Source organism: Drosophila willistoni, assembly GCF_018902025.1.
Source record: "Drosophila willistoni isolate 14030-0811.24 chromosome XL unlocalized genomic scaffold, UCI_dwil_1.1 Seg141, whole genome shotgun sequence".
Lineage (NCBI taxonomy): Eukaryota > Metazoa > Arthropoda > Insecta > Diptera > Drosophilidae > Drosophila > Drosophila willistoni.
The window spans coordinates 4,379,577-4,396,121 of record NW_025814052.1 but is presented as its reverse complement, the minus strand read 5'-3'; the positions used below and the strand labels follow the sequence as shown (position 1 = coordinate 4,396,121).

The 16,545-nt window shown below is 42.7% G+C and overlaps 4 protein-coding genes across 5 annotated transcripts; all 4 read right to left on the bottom strand.

The window, feature by feature from the left end:
• Window positions 1–117: 117 nt before the first annotated feature.
• Window positions 118–5,995, bottom strand: LOC6648525 (serine/threonine-protein kinase par-1). Of its 2 annotated transcripts, none has more exons than XM_047011224.1 (9): window positions 5,492–5,995; window positions 4,343–5,208; window positions 4,205–4,268; window positions 3,848–4,134; window positions 2,768–3,787; window positions 2,445–2,705; window positions 2,299–2,378; window positions 436–2,230; window positions 118–346 (listed from the first exon to the last, which is right to left on the bottom strand). In XM_047011224.1, the coding sequence occupies exons 2-9, from the start codon at window positions 5,039–5,041 to the stop codon at window positions 239–241; spliced, it is 4,314 nt and encodes a 1,437-aa protein (XP_046867180.1). In that variant the 5' UTR covers window positions 5,042–5,208; window positions 5,492–5,995; the 3' UTR covers window positions 118–238. The 2 variants fall into 2 exon arrangements, with proteins under 2 accessions (XP_046867180.1, XP_046867179.1); XM_047011223.1 differs by having other exon boundaries at window positions 4,343–5,168.
• A 221-nt stretch (window positions 5,996–6,216) lies between these two features.
• Window positions 6,217–9,427, bottom strand: LOC6648524. The gene is made up of 4 exons (XM_002071303.4): window positions 9,159–9,427; window positions 8,714–9,023; window positions 7,019–8,647; window positions 6,217–6,950 (listed from the first exon to the last, which is right to left on the bottom strand). The coding sequence occupies exons 1-4, from the start codon at window positions 9,277–9,279 to the stop codon at window positions 6,719–6,721; spliced, it is 2,292 nt and encodes a 763-aa protein (XP_002071339.2). The 5' UTR covers window positions 9,280–9,427; the 3' UTR covers window positions 6,217–6,718.
• Window positions 9,428–9,493: 66 nt separating this feature from the next.
• On the bottom strand, window positions 9,494–10,742 carry LOC6648551. Its single transcript, XM_023179342.2, has one exon. The coding sequence runs from the start codon at window positions 10,682–10,684 to the stop codon at window positions 9,551–9,553; it is 1,134 nt and encodes a 377-aa protein (XP_023035110.1). The 5' UTR covers window positions 10,685–10,742; the 3' UTR covers window positions 9,494–9,550.
• A 64-nt stretch (window positions 10,743–10,806) lies between these two features.
• Window positions 10,807–12,513, bottom strand: LOC6648550 (probable cytochrome P450 311a1). The gene is made up of 4 exons (XM_002071301.4): window positions 12,363–12,513; window positions 11,930–12,307; window positions 11,504–11,862; window positions 10,807–11,436 (listed from the first exon to the last, which is right to left on the bottom strand). The coding sequence occupies exons 1-4, from the start codon at window positions 12,511–12,513 to the stop codon at window positions 10,861–10,863; spliced, it is 1,464 nt and encodes a 487-aa protein (XP_002071337.2). The 3' UTR covers window positions 10,807–10,860.
• Between the last annotated feature and the right edge of the window lie 4,032 nt (window positions 12,514–16,545).

The following is a 16,545-nucleotide window of genomic DNA, read 5'->3' as shown; positions in this document are numbered from 1 at the left end:
TTTTTTTTTTCGTTTTTAGGATCGTATGAATTATTTTGTGATCTACCTAAGAACAGGGGTGGAATGTTCAAGTATGTATGTATGTATTATGTATATCTATTTGTATGTATGTATGTATGTATGTAACATGTCTATATATGTATGTATGATTTGAAAATAATTAATTTTGCGATTGCGAGCGATAGAAGAAAACTGGGGGCAGGAGGAGCTAGAGGCAGGCCAAAAACGATTTGCTAATTCATACTGATTCCAAATGCTCGGATATCTCCAGTATGGGACTTTCACGACTGACTAATGTCTGCCAATTTGGCGTAAATAGGCTAAGTACGGGAGTACCTGTCGTTGTCTGAAATCCGAAAAAAAGAGAGAGAGAGAGAGAGAGAGTGTCATTAATATCATTATTGTATTTACTTCATAGGATCAAATATCACTCACATGATATTGCTCGATGTCGTGTGGTGTTGGAGGCGCTTTCACTTGCTGCTTGCCGGCCGTCGTTGGTGTTCCGGGCATTATGGACGGCGCTGCTGGACTCGCAGCTCCTGGATCCTGAGACTGAGTCGATTGACTGATATAGGAGGTCTTCAGATTCATTTGACTGAAGGCATTATTGGATCCCGGCATGGTCAGCGAATGCTGCAGTCGTGGGGTTCCGCTACGCGGACGATCCAGCATAGCCAATTCGTATAATTCATCGGCCAAATGTTGCTCCGGAGCGGAATTGGATGATGTTGCCGCAAGATGATGATGATTGTGATTATGATGAAGATGTTGATGATGATTCGGATGGTGTGAATGCGGAAGCTGATGCTGATGATTGAAATGCGCCGCTGGATGATGCCTTCCGGCCAATTGGGCCTCCAGAGCGTATTGTTTCTGGAAGAGTTGACGCTTCTGTTGCAGCAGGCGATGTTGCAGCAATTGTTGCTGCAACGGTGGCTTCTGCATTGGCGACATTGGCACTCCTACTCCCACTCCCACTCCCACTCCCACTCCGACACCCACACCCATGCCCACACTCATTCCCAGATGATGCTGATGAGGATAGAGAGCAGCGGGTGGTGGTGGTGGCGGCGCATAACAGGAGGCATGAGCATTGTAAAGTTCATTGGCCGCATCCAAGAGCAATGGCGGCGGCGGTGGCGGCATCGGATGCGGCGAATACAGCTGGTGATGATGTGTTGGCTGGAGTTGTTGCTGCTGCTGTTGCTGTTGATGGTGGTGCTGGTGCTGGTGCTGGTGCTGATGGTGGTGATGGTGCGGGGCATGAAGATGATGTGGTGGTGGTGGCAGCAACGGATGATGCGGATGGGCCTTGCCCCCGGACATAGTATAAAATTGACCATTGGGAAATTGACAGTTTGCCAAGCTAAGCTCGTCCAGGCCATATGTTGCATGATGTCCCTGGCCGCCATGGCCATGAGCTTGAGAATGAGAATGGGCCGCCGCCGCCGCCGCTGCTGCTTCTTGTTGCTGCAGCTGTTGAATCTCTAGCCACCCGTGGCGTTTCACCTGGTCATAGCGATAGCTGCCATAGACACGGCTAGTGCCAAGCAATGAGCCGGAACTGAGCAAACCTTGGGCCACCAGGCCATCGCTGGCACGCCGTCCCTCGCGAAAATGAATGGGCGAACGTTTGTCCAGGAACAACGGTGCCGGCGGCGGAGGTGGATGCGGCGCCGGCAATGGCACCGGCGACTGATTCATGCTCGGTGGTGGCGTCGGAGTGGCCAACACTGCGCTAGGCATATGAATGCAGGAGTTATGACTGCTATATAGCGACCTCTCCGACGAATGCTCACTGGATGCCGCAGCGGCGGCGGCTGCAGCTGCTGCCAGCATGGAATTACTCATGCAGGACGGCAGACTGCCGGATGGTAAAACAAAGTCTAAGCTCTCGTAGGCACTGCAGTTGCTTTTGGAGGAACCGCGACTCAAATTTTGACTGAGACTTTTCGAGTAACTGCCGGCTAGAACTCCGCTGGAGCTGCTGCTGCTGGCATAGGATCGCATGCGTGTCGTCTGTGCAGTGGTTGTCAGATCAGAGCTGGAATGTGATCCTTCTTTGGCGGTGGTTGTGCCACTACCATTAGCCTTGCCATTGGCAGTGACATTATCGGTGCCAGTTCCATTTCCGGCCTCATTGCCGTGATCCGTTTCACAGCCCTCATCGGTGCTGGAGCTGCCCTGGGCCAAGACTTTTTTCTCGTAGCCCTTCTTGTCGCTGCGACTGAAAGGGGTACAAAAAACGAATAAATAACTAGTTCTCTCAAATGCATCATCATCATCAAGACTCACCTGTCTCCGTTTGTCTGAGGTCCGGAGGAGTCCGGTCCATTGCCATTTGCCGTAATAGGGCCTTTTCTTTTGGGCTTTTGCTGAAAGAACAATGAGAGAAATGCATTAGATGCATTCAATTACTGTTTCCACATTAATTTAGCTACCTCAACTGGCAGTGGACTCTCTTGTAGGGTCTGGAATAGTTTAGTGGCCTCCGCTGACATCTTGAAGCGGAAACTCTGATTGAGATTGGCGGTGGAGTCAAAGCTACTGGAGCTGGACATGGGTTTTATTGTCGTCGTTGTTGTTGTCGTCATCGTCGACGTCTTGTCGATAGTGGGCGTGCTGGTGGTCAGTGATGGTTCCGTCTGGCACTCAGTGGCCACAACAAGGTCTGGCTCTTTAGACTCAGCAATGGCAGTTGACTGCAAATGTATTGGGAGAATGAACCAGAGCTGCTGGGAGGTGCTGAGTTGGGTGAACTTACCTGCTGCAGCAGTTGCCGGCAGTCCTCAGTACTCTGCTTAATTATATACTCGCTAATGGTCTGATGCAATTGCCTGGATACCAGAGGCAACACCGGCATTGAATCAAGCTGCTGGCTAGGATTACGACTACGGAGATTGGTCGGCGCCTGGTCAATACTCAAGGAAATGCCCACAGGACGATGGACAGAACTGCGCGGCGAACTAAGGCCTTGCCTACTCAGTCGCGACGAGGATACAGGAGTGGTGGCTAGGGTAGCCAGCGGTAGTGGTGTATATCTAACCGGCAAGGGTATTCCAGTGCTTGATATATCCTCTCCATTCGCATAGCGATTGGTTGGTATATGAGTGGGTGTATGGATTGGCGGCGGCTGCTGCTGCTGCGCAGATGCATCATAGTAGGGATCGGCAGTGGAACGCTCACTCATTAACACAGTCTGGTGGCGGCTAAGTCTTTTGTGTGCTTGTTGATCCTTTGCCAGGATCGTGGTGGATATTGTCTTGGTTTGCTGTTGTTGCTGGTCCAAGCTAATGGCCTGCTTGCTGGCCTTAAATAACAGCCGACTGGAGCTGGATACATCATTGGGTTTGGCCTGGTCCTTCTTGTGATTGACGCGATCCTGGAGCAGCAGATAAATGGCTGCCACATGATCGTACGTATTCTTTTTGAGACTGGCTCGTGTCTTATCCGGACCAATGCCCACATATTCGGACATAATACGCAAAATATCCTCGCTGGGCTCCAACACTGACTGTCTATCCATATTCAAATTATATTTGGCTATTAGGACATGCTCTACCAATTCGGGGCACATCCAACGATGCCGTTTGATCTGCTCGATGGTGTAGCGGCGCGTTGGCTCTAGCACTAGCATTCGCCGGATAAGATGCTCACACTCTGAGCTCATGAAGAAGGGGATACGAAAACGGCCGGATAGAACGCGATCACGAAGGCTCTGCAAAGTGGAGCCATCAAAAGGCAAAGCTCCACATACCAGAACATACAATACAACACCCAAAGACTGCCAAAGAATTCAAGAAGATTATTATTATCGAACTCAAGCCACTCGCGGCGCACTTACCCAGATGTCTATCTCTGGACCCGTATACTGTTTGCCCTCGAAAACCTCGGGAGCAGCATACGGTGGAGAGCCACACCAAGTGGCCAGCAATTCGCCGGGCTTGAAGTGATTGGAGAAGCCAAAATCAGCAATTTTGATGTTCATATTAAAGTCCATCAAAAGATTCTCCGCCTTAAGATCCCGATGGACGATGCCCTTCTTATGGCAGTATTCAACGGCCGAAATAATTTGCCAAAACTTAAAGCGGGCCGCCGACTCCGACATACGTCCATATTTGGCTATATAATCTGTGAGTAAGTAAGTAAGTAAAAGTAGGTTCAGGGTCTTTAAAATCTGCTTAGCTTATCTGATACCTACCGAAGATTTCCCCTTGACTGGCATACTCAGAGACTATATAGATCATATTTTTAGTCTCCATCACCTGGAAATGTGATTAGCAAATTAAGGATTTGGATATGGATATGGATATAAATGTATAAAGAAGTATCTATCTACCTGATATAGTTTAATGATATGAGGATGCTTTAGCCTTTTCATGATCTCAACCTCTCGGTAGACCTTCTGCAGATTGGTCTGATCTAGCTGCGACTTGTCAATTATCTTGATGGCAACTTCATTCTTGGTTATCCGATGCCTGGCAAGCTTCACCACAGCAAAGTTGCCCTTGCCAATTGTACGTTCGATGTCATAGAAGCCCACACGCATTGGCTCCTTTGGTTTTAACAGCTCCTTGGGACCATTACTGCCGCTGGCAAAGGCGAAGAGTTTCTGGGCCAATAGAACGTCTTTGCAGGCCACCAAAGCATCGATAGAGGGAGCAGCCACAGTGACAGCATCTAAGACAGAACGCGCTGAGGCCACCGTTTCTCCTACGGTTGATTCATTCTCCATCACAGTTTCCTCTTCTTGCTTAGCCTTGGACAGGCCATGACCATTGGCCTGCGCCTGGCCCTGGGACTGTTGGGGATGTTGTTCCAACTTTTTCTTGTTTCGCTGCTGCTGCTGCTGCTGCCCACTAACCGATTCCGTTTCATTTGCCTCCTTTGTCTTACAAGTGGTATGCCCATGTGTGGCCTCATGTTCACCATCCTCTGCATTGGAAACGGCGACGGTGACGGCGACCACATCATCTGCCTTGTCCGATTGACCGGCATGATTATCGCTTCCTCCACTTGCCGTTTCGTTTGCGCTCATTTTCCAACTGCTATGCGTTGCTTGTGCCGCTCAGTTGGCGCTATTTTGAGTAGATGGACATGCTTCCGGCGCATGCAGGAGAGACGTCTCCTCCAGACGTCTCACTGCCGCCTGAGGCGCCCTATAGCTAGAATCGGTGGGAAGGAAGGAAAGAAGAAGAACAACAACTACAAACAATCGCAAAAAAAAAAAACGTTCTATAAGCTTGATAAGAGATTAGCCTCAGGTGCGAATGTGTGTGAGAGTGTGGTGTGTGTATGCATCGGATTTCCCTCGTGCGTGAGTGTATCTGTGTCTTTGTCTGTGTGAGTGTGTATGAGTGGGCGCTCGTGAAAAATCAATAAGCGGCCACCGAAATCTCGCCTGTTCCACACAAAACGTATCATTGGCCCATAAAGATTCCATTGAGGCATATCCGATTCAATATGTATATAGATGGTATCTAATTACCGCTAGCTAAGAACTGAATATTCCAAGATATCCAACGACGGACTCAGCTCGACGGCTTCTTCCTCTTCTCTCGTTTTTTTTTTGCTCCAAAGTCAATAAATTGAATTTTTTGAGATTTTATATTTAATCCGTAATTCATCCGATACCAAGAGATTAGGTTTCACATCATTTCAACAACCATTCCATTCCAGCTCATACAAAATCAGTAACCTTTCTATATATGCATGCACAATGTGTCCTGGCCCCAATCCAAATGCCGATGCCGAAACCAATGTTGATGGTGATGCGTCCAACCAACTGCGTCAACGATACAAAGCACAAAGCGTTACGGCCGAGGACGACCCCGACCCCCAGATAGACACAGAGAATCGTTGCCAGAAAGAAGGGTTGCCAGTGCCATCAAGCCATCGCATGCGTGGGGATGGCAACCCCAGTGTAACGGGACCCATCATCACCATTAACACAAGCACTGAGCATGCGCCTTTCATTTCATTTCTTTTTCCACCCACTGAATTTTTGAATTTGAATTAACCGCAAAAAGCCAAAAAATGCACTAATGCGTGAATTATAAAAAAAACAAAACATGATTCAAATATTTCAACCTTATTTTGTTAAATAAAATCATTTGATCTTTTAAATTGCAGTTACGTTATACATTTGTATTAATTCATTCTATTTTTTGCTTAACAATTGGACAAAAATTAAAAAATCTTTTTGCAGCCAAGTTTAATAACAACTTTTCAATTTTTTAATTTAACATTAATGACGTCTCTAAGAGAAGTCATAATTCTCTCAATCATTGAAAAGAATACTAGTCTGGAACCTACAAATCAGCAAAAGAAATAAGAGGCAAATTTTTTTGCGAGCGCACTTTGGCTGTGGGCACGGTAAATCAGTTGAAAAGCGCTCGAACTTTTCTAAATTGGGAGCGCAGCAGCTGGTCTATGTGGATGTGTATTTGAGTGGACAATTATTTTTCTTTATGAATATTTCTGAGTACCGTGCAGCAGGGCTCACTGCTTTCAATGGACTCTCATTTTTTCCGAAATTTCTTTACAAAACTCTTGCCCAGATTTGACGTCATTTGACATTATCCATTTTACAAAAAAACATTCTAAAAACTTAGTACATCATAAAATATATCAATTGTATTCCCAGAGCCTATTGCTATAGACAGAGTTTGACTCTGTATTTTGACAACAAAGATTGTGTCTCAGCGTTGAATTTCTATTTCCCCGTCGAAAATGGTTCACTTATTGGATTGAATTCCTTTTTTGTGACATTTGTATCAGCAATGCCATCGCAATCAGGATCGGCAACGGCATCGGCATCGGCATCGGCATCGGCATCGGCATCACCACCATAGCAGCGTCGTTTGAAATCACTGAATAGATCCTGATGCTGCTGCAGTCCTTGTGTTGGCTGATTGTGTTCCATGTTAACTGGTTGAGTTGTATTTCTGGCAATGGTGGGTGGATGGATGGGTATCATCTATTTGTATATTATAAACTTATCTGATTCACTCACCTTGTTTTCGTCAGGACGGTGCAGCCGTGCTCTACTATCATGGCCAGGGAGTAGAGCGTTGCCAAATTATAGAGGCTGTCGTGCTCGCTAATCTCCAGATCTGGAAGGCGGATTTGAGTCTGGCGCGGATCTTGTAGAAAGCGGGCGAGACGCTCGTTTACACTCAATTTAATGCTAAAGCCGGGACGATCTCCATTGATGCGACGACAGCCGGCACGAATTTCGCGCACCTCTTGTACCTGGACGGGCGGTGAAGAGGAAAGGAATGGATTGGATGTCTCACCGGACATTTCGCTCTCGATTTGCTTAGCCGCCGGTACACCATCAATGTGGGTATCCATGTCCGTGTATAGATTGGCATCGCTGCCAGTTAAAAGACTATTCCGATTGCCGGCTCCTTGAATCTCGATAGGATCGGAGCTTGGCGGCGCCGGTTTCATTTGAAAACCGGACAAATTCTTTAAGGCATCTGGTAGTTGTTGAGGGGCAGCCGGCGACGCGGCATCAGCACCCTCCGTTCCGGACATTAGTGTATCGTCCTCGCCAATAGTGTCATCTGAGCGTATCTGGGGCAGTAATGACTTCTTGGTAAGCTTGCGCTTGGGATCGTATTTACCGCCATGACCAAACTCATTGCCTGGCCAATCGGTGAGTTCGTCGTCACCTTCGCGATCCGTGTCATGCCGTCTATGGCCACCCACACCGCCGCCACTGACTCCTCCGCCTTCGTCGCTGTCCGAGGACGAGCTTAGCGAACTGGAACTGAGAAAGTCGTAGAGTTCGCTACAGTCCATGGACTGAGAATGCGGCTGTGGTGTATGGCAAAAGCGTCGACGGCTTAAAACTTTGGAGGCACTGCTGCTCTGGCCCATTTTCTTGATTCTCCCATGATTCGTTGCGGGCGTCTTTGAGGGCGTACTCATTAATAAGGCATCAATATCGGTTACAGGTTTCATGGTTTCCATGCCAAAGGCAGCCTCTGTCTGCCGGCTTTCTGGAGGCGGTGGTGGAGGTGGCGATGGCGGCGTTGTTATATTCTCCTTAGCCGGTTTCGTTTTGGTCATCTTTTGATCGTTTTGACCATTGTCCCCGGCTGTGATTATCATTGCCTCGTTATCAGTCTTTTCTGTTTGTTGTTGTTCTTGCGCTTGCGCCATGCGATTGATCTTGGAGAGTAATCCCTTATTGAGGGGCATTAGACGATCGCTATGCGGTTTCGAGGTGGATGAGTAGCTGCGCGGACGCATCCGCTGGAACTCCTCCATATGCGTGTAACGCTGCATATTCGAGGAGTGCGAATGCTGTTTACCGAAACCGAGGCCAAGTCCAATTCCAGTACCAAACCCCGGATCATGATCATGATAGCGATCGCGATTGGAACGTTTGCGTTTGCCACAGAAAAATAAATTTGAACGATGACTCCCTGCGTCCGTTTTCATTAAACGTTTGCGTATTGTGCCCGTCGTGGTGGTGGTGGAGGAGGAGCCAGTAACCAGGCCGGTAGCCGGATTACCAAGCATACCCGGCTGCAGTGGCGACTCTGTAAAACTGTGCGGTGAGGCCGCCAATTCGAATTCCATAGACATGCGTTTAATCTTTCGTTTTCGCCGCGAGTTTGGCTTGTAGAATCTGTGCGAAAATACACAAAAATTATCACCGTGGCTAATGAATCATCAATCTAACTGACTGACTTACCGTGTTGGACTGAAATTCGTCTCATTAAGGGAATCGGATTCGAGGGCACCCAAGCATTGTTGGATAGATTGTTTCCCAGGCAAAGGCAGTCTCGGTGGCAATGGCATTACGTTGCCTTCTGCCTTGTCATCCGAATCGCTTGCCGGCATTTTCAGGTTGTGTGTGTCCAGGCCATCGATATTGGCACCGCCACCAGGAGCAGCTGCAGCTGCAGCGGCACCTGCACCTGCAGCCCCATCACCGTGGACGTTTAATGTGTCTGTGGGACTGGGACTGCTCGATGAGTCCTCCGTTGGCTGGGGTGCACAAGCTGTCAAGGATTATAGAATTGGCTAAGTGGCTAATTGGTGATGATGGTGTGTGTCCCTGCTTAAGCCCACCTTGTCTCTAAAGAGAAATGGACAGAAAACTCGCCCAAAGCCCAACGAGAGAAAGAGAAACTTACGCAGATTTCCAGTCGACCGAGTCCGACGACGCGAAATCCATCTGCCTCGGCCCACACCGCACATAAGGGAGGTCTCCTCCAGGGCCAAGGTCAAGTCGTGTGAGAATTTTTCCATTTGCATCTGCACCAGCAGCAGCACGCCGGTTCGATTTCTGTTTTAGTTTCTTTAATTTAATCGCGTTTCATCCAAGTATTTAATATTGTTGTAGCCCTGGTTTCCCTGGTAAACCACAAAACCTGTAATAATACTGGGCGGCTTTGCCAAAATAAGTGGCTAAAAATAATAGATGGCGCTTGTGTGTTTGGCGCAAAGATTTGAAACGAAAAACTCTCAATCGGTTTTAATCGGTTTAATCAATTAAACAATTTTTGACTATTATTGCTCTCTCCATCTATTTCACATACACTCTTGGCTGGGTTAGCAGACTCAGGTCTTTTTCCACTACATCCAGCTGCTGCTCCAATTGATGCTTTAGATTACGAACTCGCAGTGTACCCATTGAAATGGGCAGTCGATTGTATTCGGCAATTAGTTGACTTTGCCGAGTTTGGGCCAATTTAATCAATGTCACACGTTCCGCATCCGATAGTAGAATGGGCTGCAGCTCCTCCAGTTGGTTCTGGAGGTGTTGTGGTTGTAATTGAGGCTGACGTTGTCTTTTGGGCTCTGTCTGGGCTGGCGCTGCTTCCTGCGAAGGCGAAGGCGAAGGCGAAGAAGGATATGCAGCTGTAGCTTGTATATCTTCATTTGGTTTAGAATCTAGTGAGAAATCACTTGGTAAATCCTCTGGTTCCACTTGGGCATCAATTATTTCTGGTATAGACACTTCCAAGACTCTTGGTGGAGTAGGCTGCTTAGTCTTCTTACGTTTATCCATCACAATTGATCGTTGCTTTCGATGTTGTTGATTTTGTTTCGTCATCCGCTTGCCATTCGTATCCAACTTTGAGCTGGGCACAATGGCAGCAACGTCACCTAAAGGCCGGTGCAGATCGTACTGACCTGGCTGATAGCTGCCACGTTGCTCGGTCATTTTGCCCAGCTCAAAGTTGGATGCACTGCGTCGCAGTCCATGACCTTGCACCAACTGGGCAAGCGGAGTCAACGATTCATCACCCTCGCTGCGAGGATGCCTTGTGGTCGATTCCACCTGATTTTGATTGGGATACCAAGTGTCTTCTGTTTGTATTTGCTTCTCCGATGACGAAGAAGAGTATAAAGCCATGCCAGGCCGATCTCGATTCCGTTTTCTTCCAGCCGGTAGAGTCATCAGGCGCCTCTGGACTTCGGCCAGAGCCTCGGCTGATGAACCATGACGTCTGGCCAAAGAGGCAGCGGTCGGTAGCTCATAGTTGTGAGCCCTCAATGGTGGATTCCGCGGCCGATCTATCCTGGACATCGGAACCGTATGCTGGCCACGTAACACCAGCACATTCTCCCGCAGAAAATTGCGCTCGGAACGCTTTGAGGATCCACCAAATGCAAAGAGTCCACCCAATGTTGGGGGGCAGTGCTTAAGGAACATGGCGTTTGTATAAAAGCAACAAAAAAAAAAAAATAAAAATAAAAACAAAACACAAAAAAACAAAAATTATACTAAAAGCCAACAAAATAAAATAGAAACAATTAATGTGAATTTGTTTTTGATATTTTTTACTTGGCTACAAAAATTTAATGTTTTTCGGACTTGAGAGAAATCCATCAGAGTGAAGAGCGCTCTACAAATGCCACATGGATGCCATTGCGAGACTTCAGCACCATCTGAGCTTGCAGGATCAAATCCTTGGCCTCATCCTCTGGTCGAAGCTTCAACCGGAATGTTTGGACAATGCGAACGGTGAGCAGTTTCATTAGGAGCAGGGAGTAACGGCGACCAATGCAAACATGTGGTCCACCCGAGAAGGGGATATAGCTGAAAGGAGGCGGAGGAGACGACCCAGAGGCTAGCCAACGTTCTGGCTTAAAGTCATAGGGCTCAGCATAATAGATGGCATCATGGGCCAGGCCATACATATTTATCCAGAGGGTGATGCCAGCACAATAGCGTTGCCCGCCAATGATGGTGGAGCACGTGGTCTGCCTTCCCGTGGTGGGCACAATGGTATATAGACGAAGAATTTCCTTGATCACAGCATCCAAGTAGGGCAACTCATTGAGAGCATCCAAATCGTTGGCTTGCTCCTCTTTAATCTCATTCAGCAACTTGTCCTGAATCTCCTGATGCTTGGCTAAGCCATACAAGACAAAGGACATGGCCGCTGTGGTGGTGTCCACGCCCTGAATGGATAGTTGAGTTGAGTTGTTAATGGGAAATCATAGTAATCTTTCCACTACTTATACACACCGCAAAGACAAAGGTATTGATCTCATCCCGTATCTCCTGACGACTCAATGATGATCCATCATTAAATCTGGCCAGCAACAAAGTATCCAACAATGTACGAGATTTGTCTGATTTGTTCTGCTCTGCATCCTGAAGCTCTCTAGCACGCTCCTCGATCACCGTTTCCATAAGCTGATGGATAATCTCCAATTGAACTCGAAGGCGGCGCCACAATTTGGTGCGTTGAAAGATCCAATCGGAAGCCAACAATGGATTAATCATGCGCTTAAATAATAGCTCACTGCTCAAATGGAAAGCCCGTATAATGGGCGAATGCTCTGTCATCAGTTGAGTGTCCAATTGCCTGCCCATGGAAGTGTCTAGATATCGTTTTGGCGAGTAATTAAAAAGTTCGTCTCACTTACCCAAATTCGATTCAAAACTTACCCACTATGGCATCTAGGAGGCAAGAAAACAAATGATCCGTAACCTCAATGCTTGCACCCTGCAAATCCTTGAGCCTGGCAATTAAACGATCCGCATGCATGGCCACGGGATGGGCAAAACGCCGTAGGATTTGCGGCTGAAATGCTGGCGTCAGCAGACGTCGTTGTCTAGTCCAATGGGCCCCGTGACTGATCAACAATCCATTACCAATGAGGGGCTCCAGTTGCAGAAATGTCTCCGCCTTACGTAGTGTCGGATCATGTAGAGCCTGACGCGTCTCTTCAGCGGTATGAAGGAACACCCACAATTGTGGTCCCAACCAGAGGCGATAGGTGCTGCCAAAACGTTCCCTCAACTCTGTGAAAACCAGGAAAATGACTGACCACACGCCAAATCAAGCCAAAGTCGGCTAGTTAAAACCAATTCAACTCACATTCCGGCTTCAGTTTGCCCACCATTTGGGCATTGCCCAACAAGGGAAATGCCCAGGGACCAGGCAGACGGCATCCCAATCTCAGCAATGGCCATTTTCGTAGGAAAACAATAAGACCCAAACACAAAACGAATACCAACCACAAAGGCATTGCAAATCACACTGAATCGAACGCAGTTCGCAGCGAAATCCGATAGCCAGTCCCCATTTCCCACCCCCCCAGTTTACCATATCTCGTCTTTGCGTCTTTGTGTGTGTGTATGTGTCCCCAATCAATTGGCAATAGAATCTCTATTTGTGTGGGAATTGCAGCTGATCCAATCGAAGGGAACATATTTATAATCTAATTATTACTTTTGCATTAACATAGTTACGATTACAAGTGGACTTATGTATATACATATGTATGTATATGGATGTGTATATGGTTTCCAATATCTAATCTTACGGCTGCGGCTATAGCGGCCTTAGCGATTAGTTGACTCTTCCCAAATTGGCCTTTATTCCGACTGATTTGAATGCACTTGAATGTTTCTATATCTCTTAATTATGCAGTCAATGGAAAAGTTTTTTAATTTTTATAAATCTATAAATTGTTTGATGAACTTTGAGTTTTTGAATTGCAAGATGACAATAAGCTGGAAATACCAGTAAGGCAAACTACACAAAAGCGAGGTTGGTTAAATAAGTAAAAAAATTGAGTATATTTGAACACATGCTTCTTTCTATGCATAAAAACCAAAACATAATGAATAAGAAAATCAATTTCCAATGTAAAAATTAGGAAAAGCGCTTGAAAACAATTTTTGTTTTTTAGAATTTTTGAATCATAACTTTTTTGGTGAATCTGCCTTTTCTTTCAACAATATAGATTTTAAAAAGTTTTTTCAAATAACTGAAAATCAATTTTTGTTTCATTATGTGATTAATATCAAAAAAAATTAAATATAACTTAGTCAATTGAAGTGTACCTATTATTTTCATCAAGCACCAAATTCTACAATTACATTTTTTGTTGTAACTTTTCAATAAATTTATTTTCCTATTCGAAATAAATGTATTTTTATAAAGATGCGTAGAGCTACGAGTTTTAAAGAATTTTCCAAATTTTTTAAGTTAAATTTTTAGTAATTTATCTTTACCTTGTTTTCGTAAATTAAGGAACAATGAATCCAACTTTTCTGTGATATAAAAATCGGCGGTGCTGCTAACATTTGCCAACCCTCTATATGGCCAATCCGCCACTGTATGGGGCGCTTATTAATTCCCTATTCCCAAGCCAAACGAATTAATTTTCTTATGTTTTCTTTGACTTTTAATAATTCATATATATATATATATATATTTATATCCAGACACAAAAACTGTTTAACATATATTATGTATGTATATCCGATCTGATTTTTCGTTTTACTATATTATCAGCTATGCTTGGTAATATTTTTATGTTTTTTTTTCTTTTCTTTTATCATTTGTTTAAATTTGATTTTATTATTGAAATTATTTCTCACTTGTCAATATGCAGTTTGCTTTATTTGTTTGTTTGTTTTTTTTTTTTTAACATTTACAACGAATATAATATTTTGGTGTTTGATTTTTCATTTTGCTTTGTTTTATTTTTTGTCGTTTTTTTTTTCTTTCTGTCTTTTAAAGCTACAAAAAACTCATTTTTGTTGTGGGCTTGTTTACGTTTTGTATATTTTGTTTTCATTTCAACAGTTTTATTTTCGTTATTTTTTTTTATGTTTTAAAAATTTGTTTTTTTTTTTTCCTTTTTTTGGTTTTTTGTTTTATTTCGTTTACTTAGCTTTACATACAAATACATACAAAGGCTGAGGGGGAAAGGGAAAGAGGTTGGGCGGGCAATGGGCCAGAGGAGGGAGGTTCATTTCGATTGGCAATTGTTTAAAAAATTTATTTCACTCCAAAAGCATATTTTTCAATTGCAAAATCACACATTTAATTCTAAATACAATTGCAAATTCAAGTTGGAATTTAAAAATTCCAATTCTCAAAACGCAAATAGAATAGAAATTCAGAAAATTTCTTATTTTCAATGCAATTTAAGTGCAAAAATTTAAGTGTTTTTTTTTTTTTGTTTTCATTGCATTTTCTTATTGTTAATAAATGTATGTATGTATGTGTGTGTAAGTAATATATGTATATAAAGTATTTTTCATATATATTCATCATTGTTTTTGTTTTTTCAAATTTTATAATATTACATAAATTTGCGTTGTATTTGTAATTGTTGTGGATTTTCCTTCTTGATGTTGTTGTTTTTCGTTTCTTTTAGTTACATAACATAATTTATATATATATACTAATATATATATATATATATAGTTTTTAAAATCCAATTGGCAACATTTTTGTATTTATCGAGGGTTTTTAGCGCATTTCGAATTCTATTCATTTATTTTTGAATGCAATTTTTTTCATTTTTTTGTTTTCTTTTTTTTTAATTTACACTACTAATTGTAAGAGTATTCAGTATATAAGAATATTATTAATATTATTATTCACTTTTGGTTTTTTTCATTTTCTGTTCGAGGGAGGGAGGAGAATTTGGCAGTATGATTAACTAACCAAATCCCATAAAACATTTAATCATTGTTATCAATTAATTAATCATTCGTTTGCTAAAGCGTTTTTGTCTACTTGGTGTTTGATTTTGTTCTTTGTGCTTGTTTTACATTTTTGTTTTTTGGTTTTTCTTTTGAGTTTTCCATCGGTTTTCATTTTTTTTTTTTTATTTTTTATTTGTTTTGGTGTTTTGTTTTCTCTTCGATTCTCGATTTTTGGTATTTGCTTCGGTTTTTTATTAAATTTGTATTTTATTTAAATTTAAATAAGCGTTTCGTAATTGTTGTTGTGGCTTCTCTCAATCCGGTAATCGCTCTGCTCCTTTTTTGCTGCTCCTTCATCCTGCTATCCATTGTCCATCCATTCGCTCACATTCCATTTCTATATCCAATTCTATATCTATTTTACATATATCATAGAAATCAATAACTTAAAACACAAACATAATTCAACACTGAAAAAAAACACGTCGAAACGTTTTCGTTTCGTTTTCACACAATTTGTTAATAGGGAAATATTTCAAAATGTATGTATGTGTGTGTGAGTGTGTGTGTGTGTGTGTGTGTGTGGGAGGGTGTGTATATTTGTTTATCCTTTGGTTCACTTTTCAACATTATTCACCTTTTACTTTCATCTTCAAAAGACGCCCAAGTCGAAGCCAGGCTTCAACATAATCAATTTGAATAATTGTCATTTAATATCGTCTAACTATATATAGAGAGATTAACATGCATGCTTTTCCTTCTCTCTCTCTCTCTCTCTCTCTCTCGTTATATATATATTTCTCCAATTACAATAACTTTCTAATGTGAAAACTGGAAACATTTAAAGGAAGGTAAGGGAAAAGGGAGAGGTTTGAAAACAAATTTCTTAGTTTATTTAAGGCATGCAAATTGGTTTTTGTTTCGTTTTTTGATCCTGATACAGTGCAGTTATTCAAATTGGGTTTAGATCCTTTATATATTACACATGTGTATGTATGTATGCACACACACACACACACACACATATATATATATATATCTTTGTAAGTATATAAAGTAAGTTCTGCCATTTTTAGATGGCTTAATGAACACGTTTATTTCTTGCTTGGTGTTTGGTTTCGTTTCATTTTGTTTCTTTTGTTTTTTTCTAATTATTTTTTATTGTTGCTTATTGGTATAAGTTTTCGATTCGTTTCGTTACGATTTGATTTCTATAAGGCTGGCCGATTTATGTTTCTCTGTAGCTTTTATTCTATTGCCAGTTTTTTTGGATTTTTGTGAACTAAAAATAAATATTGTAAACCAACAGAAAAAATAAAGAAAAATAATAAATAAAAATTCTCTATTTCGCATATATAAAATGTTTTATTTTATGGTGTTGTGTGTAAAATACAAATATAATTTGTGTTTTTTTTTTTGTTTTTTTGCATGTTTTATCTTTTCATTTGTTTGTTTTTGTTTTTTTTATGCAAGATCAAGATCATTAATAACAATTTTTTTTTTTATAAAGCTCTTACAAAAAGCATAAAATGAAAAAAAAAAATTTAAATATAATAATAATTATAAAATTCTACAATTATAGGTCAATTAAACAGATATCATAGACTGTTGTT